General features: G+C 36.7%; 1 protein-coding gene and 1 pseudogene across 1 annotated transcript in view; both read left to right on the forward strand.

Moving 5' to 3' along the window:
- Tex11 (testis expressed 11) overlaps positions 1–14,419 on the forward strand; it is a 161,014-nt gene that overhangs the window by 85,023 nt on the left and 61,572 nt on the right. The window contains exons 11-13 of the mRNA XM_032889391.1: positions 669–764; positions 2,432–2,513; positions 5,512–5,590. Of these exons, the coding sequence (XP_032745282.1) occupies positions 669–764; positions 2,432–2,513; positions 5,512–5,590 (257 nt within the window). The remainder of the gene's footprint in view (positions 1–668; positions 765–2,431; positions 2,514–5,511; positions 5,591–14,419) is intronic.
- LOC116888922 lies at positions 6,571–7,324 on the forward strand (annotated as a pseudogene).

Consider the following 14,419-nt stretch of genomic DNA (forward strand, 5'->3'; position numbering starts at 1 on the left):
TTTTTATATAATTAAATATAATAATATAACGTGTTTGGATTCATTCTATTCCCTACTTCAATTCTTCCCATAAATCTGTAAACACATTCCCAGTCCCTGTGTGAATGTTGTCATGACTAGAGACAGTGACTTACTTAAATGATACTTCACTCATTTTGTAATGCAGTTGATTTGAGTTTTAAATTGGGGATGATAAAGTATTTTAATAGTAAGATTCTAAAAAGAAAATAAATTTTGTTAAGTTGGGCACAGTGGTATTTGCACCCAAAAAGTTCCTGGAGAGCTCTAGGCCAGCAGAAACTGTAGTGTGAGACCTTGTCTCAGAAAACTTTATTTATAAAAAGCAACTAAACAAGCAAACACCCCAAAGAAACAAACAAAAAACTCTACCACCAAAATAAAAAACACATAAAAGAAGGAAAGCAATTATTTTAACAGTTATATTAAATTTAAACAAGGCACAAGCATGAACAATACTATCATTTCTTAGACAATGTTTGGTATAAACTAGCACAATGAGTCCTGTTTTGAGAATATGTGGTTGTATACAGACAGTGCTATTACAAAAAGATAACTTAGGTTCGAGATGATACCATCATTGTGTAAGTGCTAGCCAGCTGTTGTAGTTCATTCCTTAGCGAGAAGCTTTTCTTTGTCATTTACTACAGGCGAAAGCTCTGCGGCTACTTGCCACTATTTATTTGAACTGTGATGACGAAGCATATTATAACAAGGCCCTCATTGCTGTAATTGTCGCCAACAAGGTAGGAGACTTTTACTCTTTAATGCTAACTTAAATTTTTTAAAGTTTTAATTCACAGTTTGAAATTCAGTTTAGACATTCACTTCAGTATGCCTCTTGAAAAAACACAACAAACTGTTGTACTCTAATACATAAAGGTAAAGTAAAATATTTTAAGTAACTTTACCGTTTTGTTTTGAGCTGCATTCATAGCTGTCCTCAGCTGCATGTGCTTATACCCCATCGAGTATAGGTTGGGAGAACCTTCCTCAGAAAATCAACCTAAGAAGAGGAACCATTTAATAAGTCTTATCGTTGACTGTGGACACCCAGTCTGTTGTTTTGGGCATGTGACAGGGTGTACATGGAACCATATGATAAAGGAGACCTCCTCACCTAATGGCACTTGGGAAGCCAAAGAAGAGAGGAGGAGAGGAGGAATGTGGGAGAGGGAGAAGAAGAGAGACAGAGCTTGTGTTAGAGGCCCTAGTATGTCCTTCAGTAGTATTCCTCTCCCTGCTTTCCTCTTACAGGTTCATCACCTCTAAATTGCTGTATGGGCTGGGGAACACTCTACTACATGGGCTTTGTTTGACATTTTAGATCCAAAATTATAGGGACTATACATACATCCTTTATATACATGGTTGTGTGTATGTATATGTACATGGTATATGTTACACTAGAAAAATGTTTACAGTACTTTTGAAGTTGTGGGCAATCAGATAATGTGACCATATGAAGTCCCAAGTTAGACTGAGCTTCAAAGGAAACAGAGCGGAAAGATACAGTACTAGAAATCTAAACACAGTAATAAATCAGAGTTAAAGCTGGACTATTTTTTAGATTATTCTGTATTTGTATCTCTCCTCCTCTCTACTCTCTCTCTCACACACACACACATTTCGTTTTTGCTTTTCTTTTAATATTTCATTAAGTTATCACACAACACCAGCTATAAGAAGTTACAGAGTATGGATCCAGTGTTTATATACAAACTGATTGTCATTGCAGAGGGAAGAGTTCTGTTCTGTGGACCAAGGCCACACGATTTTTTAATAGCTTCCACTCTCTACAGTTGTCTTAGGGCTAGCTAACAATAACCTGGAAATATCAGGCAACATTGTTATTAGCAGTAGACATAAAAGCTATGTTCAATAGAAATGATAATAAATTTTGTGTTTTTCTAACACAAAAGGATGCTTATTAAAACATGCATACAAGTAACATTGTGTAGTTACATATATATTTATATAACAACAATTAGTGAAAAAAGAAGCCATGAATTTTAAAGAAAGCAAGGAGGTGTATATAGGAGGTTTGGGAAAGAGGAGGGAAGGGAGAAATTTTGTAGAAAATAAATCTAACTGATGTTTAAGGTTTTCCTTAGAGTATGGTGTGAGCTTTGCCACTTAAATATTTACATTGCCATTAAATGTTTGCCAGTCCATGGACATGTTTTGCATGCTCCTTTCTTTGTATTATTTTATTGAGATTGAATAAAGTGTCAGAAAATATCCTTAGGGGATAGAACAGATATTATTATATGATTTATATGATGTTTTGTAATTTCGATTTCCTTTTATTCTGAGTCATCATGCAAAGGTTGAACAAAACAGGCAATTACTTGAAAATTGGATTTTACATTCCAGAGTTATAATATCATTGTGATTTCTTTGTTTAAAATAGGAGCATTTAGATCCAGCTGGGCTTTTCTTAAAGATGCGGATCCTCATAAAAGGGAAAGCATTCAATGAAGAACTCCTTGAAGGTATAACTTCTCTGTGTAAAGAGCATACAATTTTGAAATATCAGCACAAAGTAATTTTGTAATTTACTAACAATAGCTATAATTTGGTGGTTGTTGAGGAGAAAACCGATCAATAGTAAAGGAATTATCAACTAGGAAGAAAGAAAGAGGAAAGAATGGGGGCAAAATTAAAAGGTGCTTATAAAAAGAAACTGAATCAAAGCAATCAGCTTCATTTAGCTTAGCAGAGAATTACAGCTGCTCAACCTTTATGAAATGTTCTATGACCGTGAACAAAGAATTCTTGTTTTGGAGGGGTAGTGGGGAAAGGATGGCTAGTTTATTGAGGGACTTAGAGATGGGCATGGGGGTTGAGGAAGTACCATGGAGAACAATTAGATCTGTGTTCTCAGGCTGAGATTCTTGGCCTCCTCCACAGTGGCCCAAAGAGAAAAACTATCCACTGAATGAAACTGTCTAATGATGCATTTCTAAATAATTACTTGTATAAGCATTGGTACTTGTTTTTCAGTTATTATTAAGGGTGTAGAATATACAAGGAAATAAATATACAGATATATAGCTGTGTGTCGTTTGACAAGTGCCTTAATTTTTTTGTGTGTTTCAGTTTATTTTCAAAAGAGATGCAATAATAATAATAATAATAATAATAATAATAATACCTTGTGATGTTTGAAAATCCTATGATAAAAATGCATATATAAGCATTTACCACATATATCCTGTATAGCTTAGGCTGTCCTTGAATTCAGTAAGTGGCTGAAGATGGACTTGAACTTCTGATTCTCTTGCTTTCATTTCCCAAATTCTGGGCTTGTAGATCCACGATTACTGGATATTTTAGTCATCTTTAAGAACTTGATTATTTGAACTACATAAAATTATGTGTTAGTATAATTATTGGTTATATAATAAATTATTTTAAAATAATTACAACAGTAATAAAATTTGGAAGTATCTAAGTTTTGTGTTAATTTAATATTACTGAATCTTTCTGTGTGCTCTAGAAATTTAGTGACTCAAAAGACCTCAGAAGCTCAAATGTAGAGAGGATTCTATATCATCTTCACATATACAGGCTGAAACTAGGATGATACCTCAATTTCTTTGCATTAGAAAGCCAAGGAAGTTAATAGACTTACTCAAACTAATATTATGTATAAAATTAAGATATATTATTGAATTATGTATTTTGAAGTTGATTAGTTTGGATTAGAATTCCTCATTATAATGTCTATCTAAATGTATTATCAGAAGCAGAGTTTAGAGTTGTTACTTTTCTGAGGTTGTTATAAATTATGTGACTTCCACAAATTTAGGGTTTTCTATTAAAATAATAACTATTTTCTTCTATTATGTTGAGAAAATAATTTTATAATCTATTCGATTTTGCACTGCTGGGGACTGTGCATGCTAGGCAGTTCTGTTTTACTCAACTATGTCCCTATTGGCTATATCCCAGCTGTAGTCTGTTCATTTCTTTACAAAAATATTTTCCTGTTAGAATGATTAGCCTAATTGGATGCATTTGACTTGCACTGGTATTTTTATAGCAGAAAAAGTTTAAAAACATTTTTTGAGACAAGGTCTCACTTTATAGCCTTGGCTGTCATGGAACTTGCTATGTAGACCAGGCTGGCTTTGAACTCATATAGATCTGCTTATGTCAGACAAGTGCTGGGATTAAAAGTATGTGCCGCCATACCAGACAAAAAATTTAAAGTAGACAAACTTTTATTAGGAAAAGATATCACAAACTCATTAAAGAAAAAAAATGGAAGATACTGAAAATATTGATGGTCCTACCAGCCCCTAGATCGGTGGTTTTGAAACCTGTGGGTCGAAGGAATCTTTCACAGAGTCATATATCAGATATTAACATTATGATTCATAACAGTAGCAAAATTGCAGTTATGAAGTAGCAATGAAAGTAAAGGTTAGGGGTCACCACAGCATAAGGAACTGTATTAAATGGTCTCAGCATTAGGAAGGTGGAGAAAATATTGCCCTAGAATATAATCTTGCTAGCAAGGCTTGTTGTGTATTTTGTTTATTGGTAGATTCCCAGTACAAATATAGTGACAGATTTAGAGAATATTCTCATTCAACACTTGCTGAATTAATCATTAAATCTAAGCATAATATATTTTAGTAATTTAATGGTGTATTGCTAGTATTTTCTTAGTCTATTTTGTGTGTTTTACAAATTTAATATTATATATGAATTTGTTTTTAAATTTTGCCCTTACTAATAGTCTTAAATATTTTCATGTTAGTAATAGTCAATGTTTCATCTTATTTAAAGTCAACAATGTTTTAAACATTTATATGATTGTTTATGGCTACACCATAGTGGACATATCACGATGTTTCCTTCCTATTTTATAGTATAAAATCTTTTAAATATTTTTTTTTAAGAAACTTCCCCCCATATTTTAAATGGCTTTTAAAAAACATAATTTCTGAAGAAAGGGAATGATAGCAATAGGAATTACCATTTATTTAATGTTTAGTAAGTGCTAGATACATTGCTCTATAATCTCCATATATTATCTCATGGAATCCTCTTGATAACATAAATAAATCGTTAGTATAGTTACTACTTTACATGCAACAAATTAAGGTTCAGAAAAATGAAATAACTTCCCTATGGCTGCACAGGTGGAAACTGATGTATCACTTACATCTGACTTGAGATTGCAAGCTCTTTTTCAGGTGTTCTTAGCATAGGGTATTTCCAGGTTGATTTCAGAAAGTTTGTACCTTGCAGTCTATGTAAAGATTTCCATGTCACTGCCCTTTCTGGTATTGAGTATTAAGGCATTATAAAAAGATTTTGGTGAAATATCAGATAAATATGGTATATAGCAAGTTTTAATATGAATATTTTGAATGGAAAATTATTGCAAATAGTTAAACTTTCTATAAAGTTGATATGTTTAACTCATGTTCATTTTTTCTTTGTTCTTTGTATGATTAATATGCTTTTCTTTGTTAGCTGCTAAGGAAGTGCTGTATCTTGCTATGCCTTTGGAGTTCTGTCTGAGCATTATTCAATTCCTGATAGATAATAAAAGGTATGGAAAATTGATTTTTTTCCTTTCTATGATGAAAAATTTTTATGATTTTATGAACATATTGAATCTTTATATATTCATGTTTATTCTTACAAGACATATTACTGTACTGATCTGTATAGCACTGCTTCCCAAGTCACTTAAAATAGTAAAGTTATTTTTGAAGTTAATATTAATTTTTTAAAAGGAATGACAAAAAATCTATTCAATGGTTTTATAAAGTAAGAATTCATTCGCATTTTGGTCATCCTTCTTGAGTTTCATGTGTTCTGTGTATCTAGGGTAATTTGAGCATTTGGGCTAATATCCAAATGCTTCACTCCTTCTTTAAAAGGGGAACAAGAATACCCTTGGCAGGGAATAGAGAGGCAAAGATTAAAAGAGAGACAGAAGGAACACCCATTCAGAGCCTGCCCCACATGTGGCCCATACATATACAGCTACCCAATTAGACAAGATGGATGAAGCAAAGAAGTGCAGACCGACAGGAGCCGGATGTAGATCGCTCCTGAGAGACACAGCCAGAATACAGCAAACACAGAGGCGTATGCCAGCAGCAAACCACTGAATTGAGAATAGGACCCCCGTTGAAGGAATCAGAGAAAGAACTGGAAGAGCTTGAAGGGGCTCGAGACCTCATATGTACAACAATGCCAACCAACCAGAGCTTCCAGGGACTAAGCCACTACCCAAAGACTATACATGGACTGACCCTGGGCTCCAACCTCATAGGTAGCAATGAATATCCTAGTAAGAGCACAAGTGGAAGGGGAAGCCCTGGGTCCTGCATAACTGGAACCCCAGTGAACTAGACTCGTTGGGGGAGGGCAATGGGGGAGGGTTGGAGGAACACCCAGCAAAAGAAGGGGAGGGGAGGGGGATGTTTGCCTGAAACCGGGAAAGGAATAAATCGAAATATAAATAAGAAATACTCAAGTTAATAAAGATGGAAAAAAAAGAATTCAAGGCGCTGGGCTAAGATGTTGGCAGCGGCAGCTATGGAGGTAGCTCCGGAACAGCAAGGTTCCAATGGGCCAGTGAGTGAAGCAATGTTAACAATGAGCACAACAGTAAGCTTAGAGCTGTGTATATTCCTATTGATGAAGTTCCTCTCCATAAAATCTGATTCAGAGGGAGGAAGACCAAGTTATCCTTCTTTTTATCTTGGTTGCCAGCAATCTACTCATAACGCTTGTCATTGAGCTGTGATTCACATTGAGCCAAATGTCTGTTGACAGCATTGAGATTCATGAAAGTAGTCTGCTGTGATTCAAGCAAGTGTGTGACATGAGCATCATCTGTCCTTTTTATAAGAGCACAGTAGGAGGAAGGCAGAATGAAAACCTGGTCATTACTGGCAACAACCAGTGCATTGTTTTTCAGCAAGCAAGGGACAACAAAGCTCGGTGTAGACAAGAACAAAACCTCTATCATGTAGTTTTCTACCTCAGGGCACAAAATATCTTATTCAGCACAGAATCTGAAACTTATGCATTTATTTCATCTGCCAAATGGAGTGAAAAGTTTGAATGTTCAGAAACTGTCACTGAAAGGAGTACCAGTAGAGCTACCAGTGGTTTAAATATCAAAGTTGAAAACAGCATCATCTCAACTGAGATAGGCCACTCATCTGCCCATTCCTTCAGCACTGACCAGTTAGAGAAAGAGGGTGGTCCCAGACAGCCGGCGTCCAAACACTCTAGAATATTCATTCCTACCAGCATCTCAGCTTGATCTTTTTTTTTTCTTTATTAACTTGAGTATTTCTTATTTACATTTCGAATGTTATTCCTTTCCTGGTTTCCCGCCAACATCCCCTAACCTCCCCCTCCCCGGGTATGTGTGTTCCTCTCTTATCCTCCCCACATTTACCTGCCCCTCCCCCAACAATCACGTTCACTGGGGGTTCAGTCTTAGCAGGACCAAGGGCTTCCTTACACTGGTGATCTTACTTAGGATATTCAATGCTACCATGAGGTCAGAGTCCAGGGTCAGTCCATGTATAGTCTTTTGGGTAGTGGCTTAGTCCCTGGAAGCTCTGGTTGCTTGGCATTGTTATTCATATGGGATCATATGGGAGCCCCTTCATCAGCTTGATCTTTTTAAGAACATATGTGAACTGTGTTTTTACAGAGTTTGGGATAACTTGTAGTTATTTTCATTGGGGAGAACTAATGTATCTATTATGTACTCTCCATATTTAAAGGCTTTTGAGTACCTAGATTCTGATATGCCCTGAGTTGCACTAATTTTCAAATGACATGAGAAATTAATAAAAATCAAAATTATTAAGTCTTTTAGAAAAAAACCATTTGAGTTAAGCTACATTAACCTGCATGCCAGAGTAATATAAAGCAGGAAGAAGTGAGTAGGTGTGGTTTTACAGCTTATATGTTCTTTGGATTTATTTTCATGGTATAATTAATGTCTAAAGAGTCTTTTAAAGTTTTTAGAGACATTTTACTGGTTGACAAACTTCAGCATCATCAGAATCAATGTGGAATAACCACTTGAAAAGATGCAAGTATCATTAGCCACCAAACCAAAACCGCAATGTGAAGTCAGTCACTGGGATGGCAATAATAATAATAATAATAATAATAATAATAATAATAATAATAATAAAAAATATCACGTAGTGACCAACATGTATATAGGTATTAACTCTGTTATGCTGCTGTTTGAAATGTGAAATGGAGCATCTGCCTTGGAAAACAGGTAGTTCCTCAATAAGTTAATCATATAACATTACGTTACCTAGAGTAAAGTTAGCTCTTTGTCTTTATAATAAAGTATTTGTTACAGACTCCTTATTAAGAAAAAGTGTGCCTTTACCTCACAGTTTGTCTAGTTTTGTAGGATCAGATTATGCCGTTGGCATGACCTCAGTTTTGGTGAGGGTCCTCTTGACTATATCATGTCATGGTGGATGGCAGTGATGTGAGCATGTGTGGTTGCTAGTGATCATCTCTCAGAAAGGGATTGAAGGATCACATTAGGCTTTCCTAATTACTGTCCCCAAAACTCTTTTCGGGAAAACAGCATTTCCTTGAAAGGACAACATACCCCTAAATGACCTAAGTGCCTCCCAATAGATGCTGCTTTTACAGGTTCCATCCTGTGCCTTCCTTGGGATTTGCATTGTTGTGATAAAACACCATGGTCATCTTAAAGCTCATAGTTCATCATCCAGGGAAGAAAGGCAGGAACCTGGAGGCAGAGGCCATGGAGAGTGCTGTTTACTGGTTTGTTTCCCATGGCTTTCTGTGGTTGCTTTCTTATAGCCTAGGTGTAGGCACCACCCACAGTCTAAGTTAGGCTTTTCCACATCAATTATTAAACAAGAAAATGTACCATGAGCTTGCCTATTGGCTAGTCTGATGCAGGCAATTTTTCAACTAAGGTTCTGTCTTCCAGAATGACTCTAGCTTCTGTCAAATTGACATAACTATAGTCAGCACAGTTTCTCAACACTGCTACTTGGGGGACTGAGCCATCAACAAACGAACCTTTTAGGGTACAAGCCATAGCACCTAGTAATTCTACCCACTGGCACAGTTATTCCCACTGGAAATGGCAATGCTACTTGACACAGTTCTCACAAAACCAAGACAAATTGCTACAATCGCTGTCCTGTCTATAACTTTTGGGTTTGGGTCTCTGCATGTTGCATTCTTAGGAACTTTCTACATTATGATTAATTTTATGTCTGAGTCTTTTTAGAAAAATTCTAAAATTCACTTTATCTGGCCATTTTATTTGGAAGTCTTCCTTATGCCCTGGAGATCATTAAGCACAGATAAGAACATAGCTAGATGAGGCCAATTCTTTAGGAATCTTCTTGGGGCATCTGCTCCTGAACAAACTTGCAGGGCAAGCAGAGACAATTGACAAACTCTGACAAACTCAGGCCAGAAGAATAGGTTACAGATTCAAGGTCTCTTTTTATTATAGGCTTAGAGGACTCTAAAAATGTAGCTTAAAAATAGGGGGTCATGTACAACAATGCCAAGCAACCAGAGCTTCCAGGGACTAAGCCACTACCTAAAGACTATACATGGACTGACCCTGGACTCTGACCTCATAGGTAGCAATGAATATCCTAGTAAGAGCACCAGTGGAAGGGGAAGCCCTGGGTCCTGCTAAGACTGAATCCCCAGTGAACTAGACTGTTGGGGAGGGCAGCAATGGGGGAGGGTTGGGAGGAAACACCCATAAGGAAGGAGGGGGAGGGGATGTTTGCCCGAAACCGAAAGGGAAAGGAATACCTAAAATGTATATAAGAAATACTCAGTTAATAAAAAAAAAAAATAGGGGGTCATACAGATATACTCCTGAAGGAACAAAACTCAGTAAGATAGATAGACTAAAATAAATTTTTCCTACTTTATAGTGTAGATGATGAAACATATAATAAAAGAAGTTAAGTATTAATATTTGCTATTTATAAAAAGACCAGTTCAGATATTTTCTGTTTGTCTGGATTGCTTTTAAACAGCAGACATTGCCAGCCTGAAAATAGGCTGTCATATAATAAATGTGTTTGCTCTAGAGGTGACATTCTTCAGATTTTTTTAAATTGGAGTTATAGGGCTAATAATAAGAATAAACTGTTCTGTTTGTATTTTCTTATTGTAACTGGACTCATAACCCTGGACATGTAATGAGAAGTCGAACATATATTCTATACCACTTGGATAGTTATTAGTCTGCCTCTATTCAGTGAAGCTTGTATAAATAAAGGAGCACCTGGCTGTTAGTTAGAAGAGCAGAAATGCCCTGGCTACATAGAGCCATAGAAGTAGCCTGATTGCTAGTCAGTGAACTACAAGATTCCCTTGACCATCATGCCTGGCTCACTCCCTTTCTTTGCAAATTCCTTATTCCCTTTAAAGGGCCGCACTCTCAGATAAAACTCTGACTCTCCTCTCTATATAGGGGGAGGTTCCCTGGAAAAGCCCCAGAAACCCACACTCATTATAAGCAAATATTTGTGATAAGATGAAATATCAAAAAAGTTTTGTAGTTTTCTAATTGCAAAAGATGTTGAACATATTAAAATATATTTCTTAGCCACTTGGGATTTCATCTTCAGAGAACTCCTTGTTAAGTTTTATACCCTAGTTTAAATTAGGTTATTTGTTACAAACTAACCCTTAAGTAGATGTTAAGATTTTCCCCTCCAGTCTGAAGGCTGCTGCTTCGCTCCAATAATGATGTCCTTTGCTGTAAGATTTTTACCCTCATGAGGTCCTATAATTGTTGATTTTAATACCTGAGTTGAAGAAGTCTTTTTATGTGCTCATGAGTTCAAGTCTATTCTATACTTTCTTTTCTACCATATTCGGGGTATCTGGTCTCATGTTGAGACCATTGATCCATTTGGGGTTGAGTTTGACCAACAATGTTTGTTGAAAATGTTTTTTTAAAAATGTGTATTTTTTTGCTTCCTTTCAAAAATTAGTGTCTGTAGGTACGTGAAATTATGTGTTGGTCTATAATTCTATTCCACTGGTCAATGTGTTTGTTTTTATGCTAGTGCCATGCTGTGTTTTTTTTTTTTTTTTTTTTTTGGAGCTGGGGACCGAACTCAGGGCCTTGTGCTTGCTAGGCAAGTACTCTACCACTGAGCTAAATCCCCAACCCTGCCATGCTGTTTTTATTTCTATAGCTTTGCAGTATATTTTCAAGTTTGGGATAGTAATACCTGCAACACCTTTTTTATTGTTCAGGATTGTTTTGGCTATAATTTTTTGTGTTTCTATATGAAGTTGAAGATTACTTTTATCAATTTCTGGGAATAATTGTGTTGTAATTTTGATTAGTAGTGTGCTGAATCTGTAGCTTGTGGTAAGAGTGATTTTTGTAATATCAATCCTACTGATTCATGAGCATGGTAGTATTTACATATTCTAGTATCATTTTCAACTTCATTCTTCAGTGTTTTAGTTTTTATTATATGTGTCTTTTCATTTCCTTGTTAGGACTATTCCAAGGTATTTTGCTTTCTATTGTAAAATGCACTGTTTCTCTGATTTCTTTCTCATTCTATTTGTCTTTTGTGCATAGGAAAGCTACTAATTTTTGACTGTTAATTTTGTATCCTCCTATATTTCTCAAAATATTTACCAGCTATAGAAGTTTCTGGTGGAATCTTTAAGGTATTTTAGGTATTGAATCATACTGTTTATAAATAAGTATACTTTGACTTTTTCTTTTCCTGTTTTATTTTCCATTTTATTTTTATTACTTTTATTTTTTATAGTTCAGTCGTTGCCCTCCTCCCAGTCCACCCTCCAACAACTCCTCATCCCATTATTCCTCCCCCTTGTCACCAAGAGTATGTCTTCGCCTACCCCATCCCTGCCAGGCCGCCCCACTCCCTGGGGCCTCAAGTCTCTCAAGGGTTAGGGCACATTTTCTTCCACCAAGGCCAGACCCAGGAGTCCTCTGCTGTATATGTATCAGGGGCCTCATCTCAGCTGGTGTATGCTGCCTGGTTGGTAGCTCAGTGCCTGAGAGATCTCAGGGGTCCAGGTCAGTTGAGACTGCTGGTCCTCCTACAGGGTCACCCTCCTCCTCAGCTTCTTCCAGCTTTTCCCTAATTCAATCACAGAGGTCCCTGGCTTCTGTCCAATGGTTGGGTGTAAGTATCTGTGTCTGTCTCAGTCAGCAGCTTGTTGGACCTCTCAGAGGACAGCCTCCAGGAGGCTCCTGTCTGTAAGCATTCCCTAGCCTCAGTAATAGTGTCAGGCCTTGGAGCCTCCTCTTGGGATGGATCCCAATTTGGGCCTGTCACTGGACCGCTTTTCCTTCCGTCTCTTCAGTTTTGTCCCTGCAGTTCTTTCAGACAGGAACATTCTGAGTCAGAGTTTTGACTGTTGGATGGCAACCCCATCCCTCACTTGATGTCCTGTCTTTCTGTTGGAGGTGGAAGTTGCCTCTCCCCACTGTAGGGCCTTTCATCTAAGGCCCCTCCCTTTGAGTCCTGAGAGTCTCTCACCTCCCAGGTCTCTGGTACATTCCAGAGGCCCCCCCCCACCTCCTACTCCCCGAGGTTGCATATTTCCATTCATTGTGCTGGCCCTCAGGGCTTCTCTCCTGTCTCCCTCCCCCAATATCTGATCATGTTCCCCTCCCCCCTCCCTCTCCTACCCAGGTATCTCCTCTCTGCCTACTTCAGTTAGTTGTTTTATTGCTCTAGCTTCAAGCACTATATTGAATGGGTATGGAAAGAGTAAACATCCTTGTCTTGTTCCCAATTTAATGGAAATACTTTGACTTTTTCTCCATTTTGAATAATGTTGGCTGTTTGTAAATAAGTATACTTTGGGTTGTTATAGACTGATTATATTATACTGAGAAATTTCCTTCATATCCCTAGTGTCTCTAGAAATTTTATCATGAGGAGATAATGGATTTTGTCAAAGATCTTTTTTGCATCTAAGAAGATAATCATGTGCTTTTCTTTCTTTTAGTCTGTGTGATAAATTGTTTATTCATTTATGTTTGTTGAACCATTTCTACATCCCTTGGGTGAAGCAACCTAGTCATGATAGATAATCTTTTTGATTTGCAATCTTTTAAAATTTGATTTGCAAGTTATGTTCTTGAAAATTTTTGTATCTATGTAATTTTCTTTTTGGGGGAGGTCTTTGTGTGATTTTGGTACCAAGTTGATACTCTCTTCACAAAAATAATTTAGAAATGTTCCTTCAATTTCTATTTTGCAGAATAATATGAAAAATGTTGACATTTGTTCTTTTTGAAAGTCTGGTGGAATTTGAACTCAATATATTTGGCCCTGACTCCATTTTGGTTGGGAAATTTTAATTACTGCCTCTATTTCAGTAGGTGTTATGAGTCTATTTAAATTACTTATTTCATCTTGATTTGTCTTTGGTAGGCCATATATGTCAAGAAATTCATCAAGAATTTCTTTTAGATTTTTAGTTCATCAGGATATAGACATTTTAAAGGTATAGTTAATTAAAATAGAGTTATATCACTTTAATCCTTGCCTTTACTCTTCTCATCTACTCCCATGGACTCTTCCTTCAAATCCCCATACCCTCCACACTATCACATTGACAGCCTCTTTAGCTTTGATTATTCCTTATTCTTGTTATATGCATACATTTCAATGCACACATATATAAAAACAACTGAGTCTGTTTTTGTTGCTTGGATGAAAATGGATTTAAGGGCTGATAACCAATTCAGGGGCTTATGGTGGTTTGAAAGAAAATGGTTCATAGGGAATCTCACTATTAGGAGGTGTCACTTTGTTGGAGGAAGTGTGTCACTGTGGAGGCAGGCCTTGAGATCTGTGCTCAAGCTAGGCCTAATATGGCACACTGTCAACTTCCAGTGCCTGTGGATCAAGATGTAGAACTCTTAGCTCATTCCCCAGCACCATGTCTGCTTCTGCATGCTGCCATGCTCCCACCATGATGACAATGGACTGAACCTCTGAACCTATAAGCCAGCCCCAGTTAAATGTTGTCCTTTTTAAGAATTGCCATGGTCATGGTGTCTCTTCATGCAACAGAAACCTTAATTAAGACATGGCTCATTCCCTGAATGGCTAATTTTCCTCTCCCAGCAGCCGCAAGTTATTACCTATAGTTTAGTGGTGGGTCTCTGTAAATTCATCCCCATGCAAGTATGTCTATTGATACTGCCATTGTTTCAGTCTTATTTATGTAGTCATGTCTAGGAAAGACTTTCTCAGTAGAGTTCCTAGTATTCTGGCTATTAAATTTTTATTTACTCTTCTGCAAATTTATCCAAGATATAGATACTGTAACTGTGATGTAGATGTATGCA

This window comes from Rattus rattus, chromosome X (genome assembly GCF_011064425.1).
Source record: "Rattus rattus isolate New Zealand chromosome X, Rrattus_CSIRO_v1, whole genome shotgun sequence".
NCBI lineage: Eukaryota > Metazoa > Chordata > Mammalia > Rodentia > Muridae > Rattus > Rattus rattus.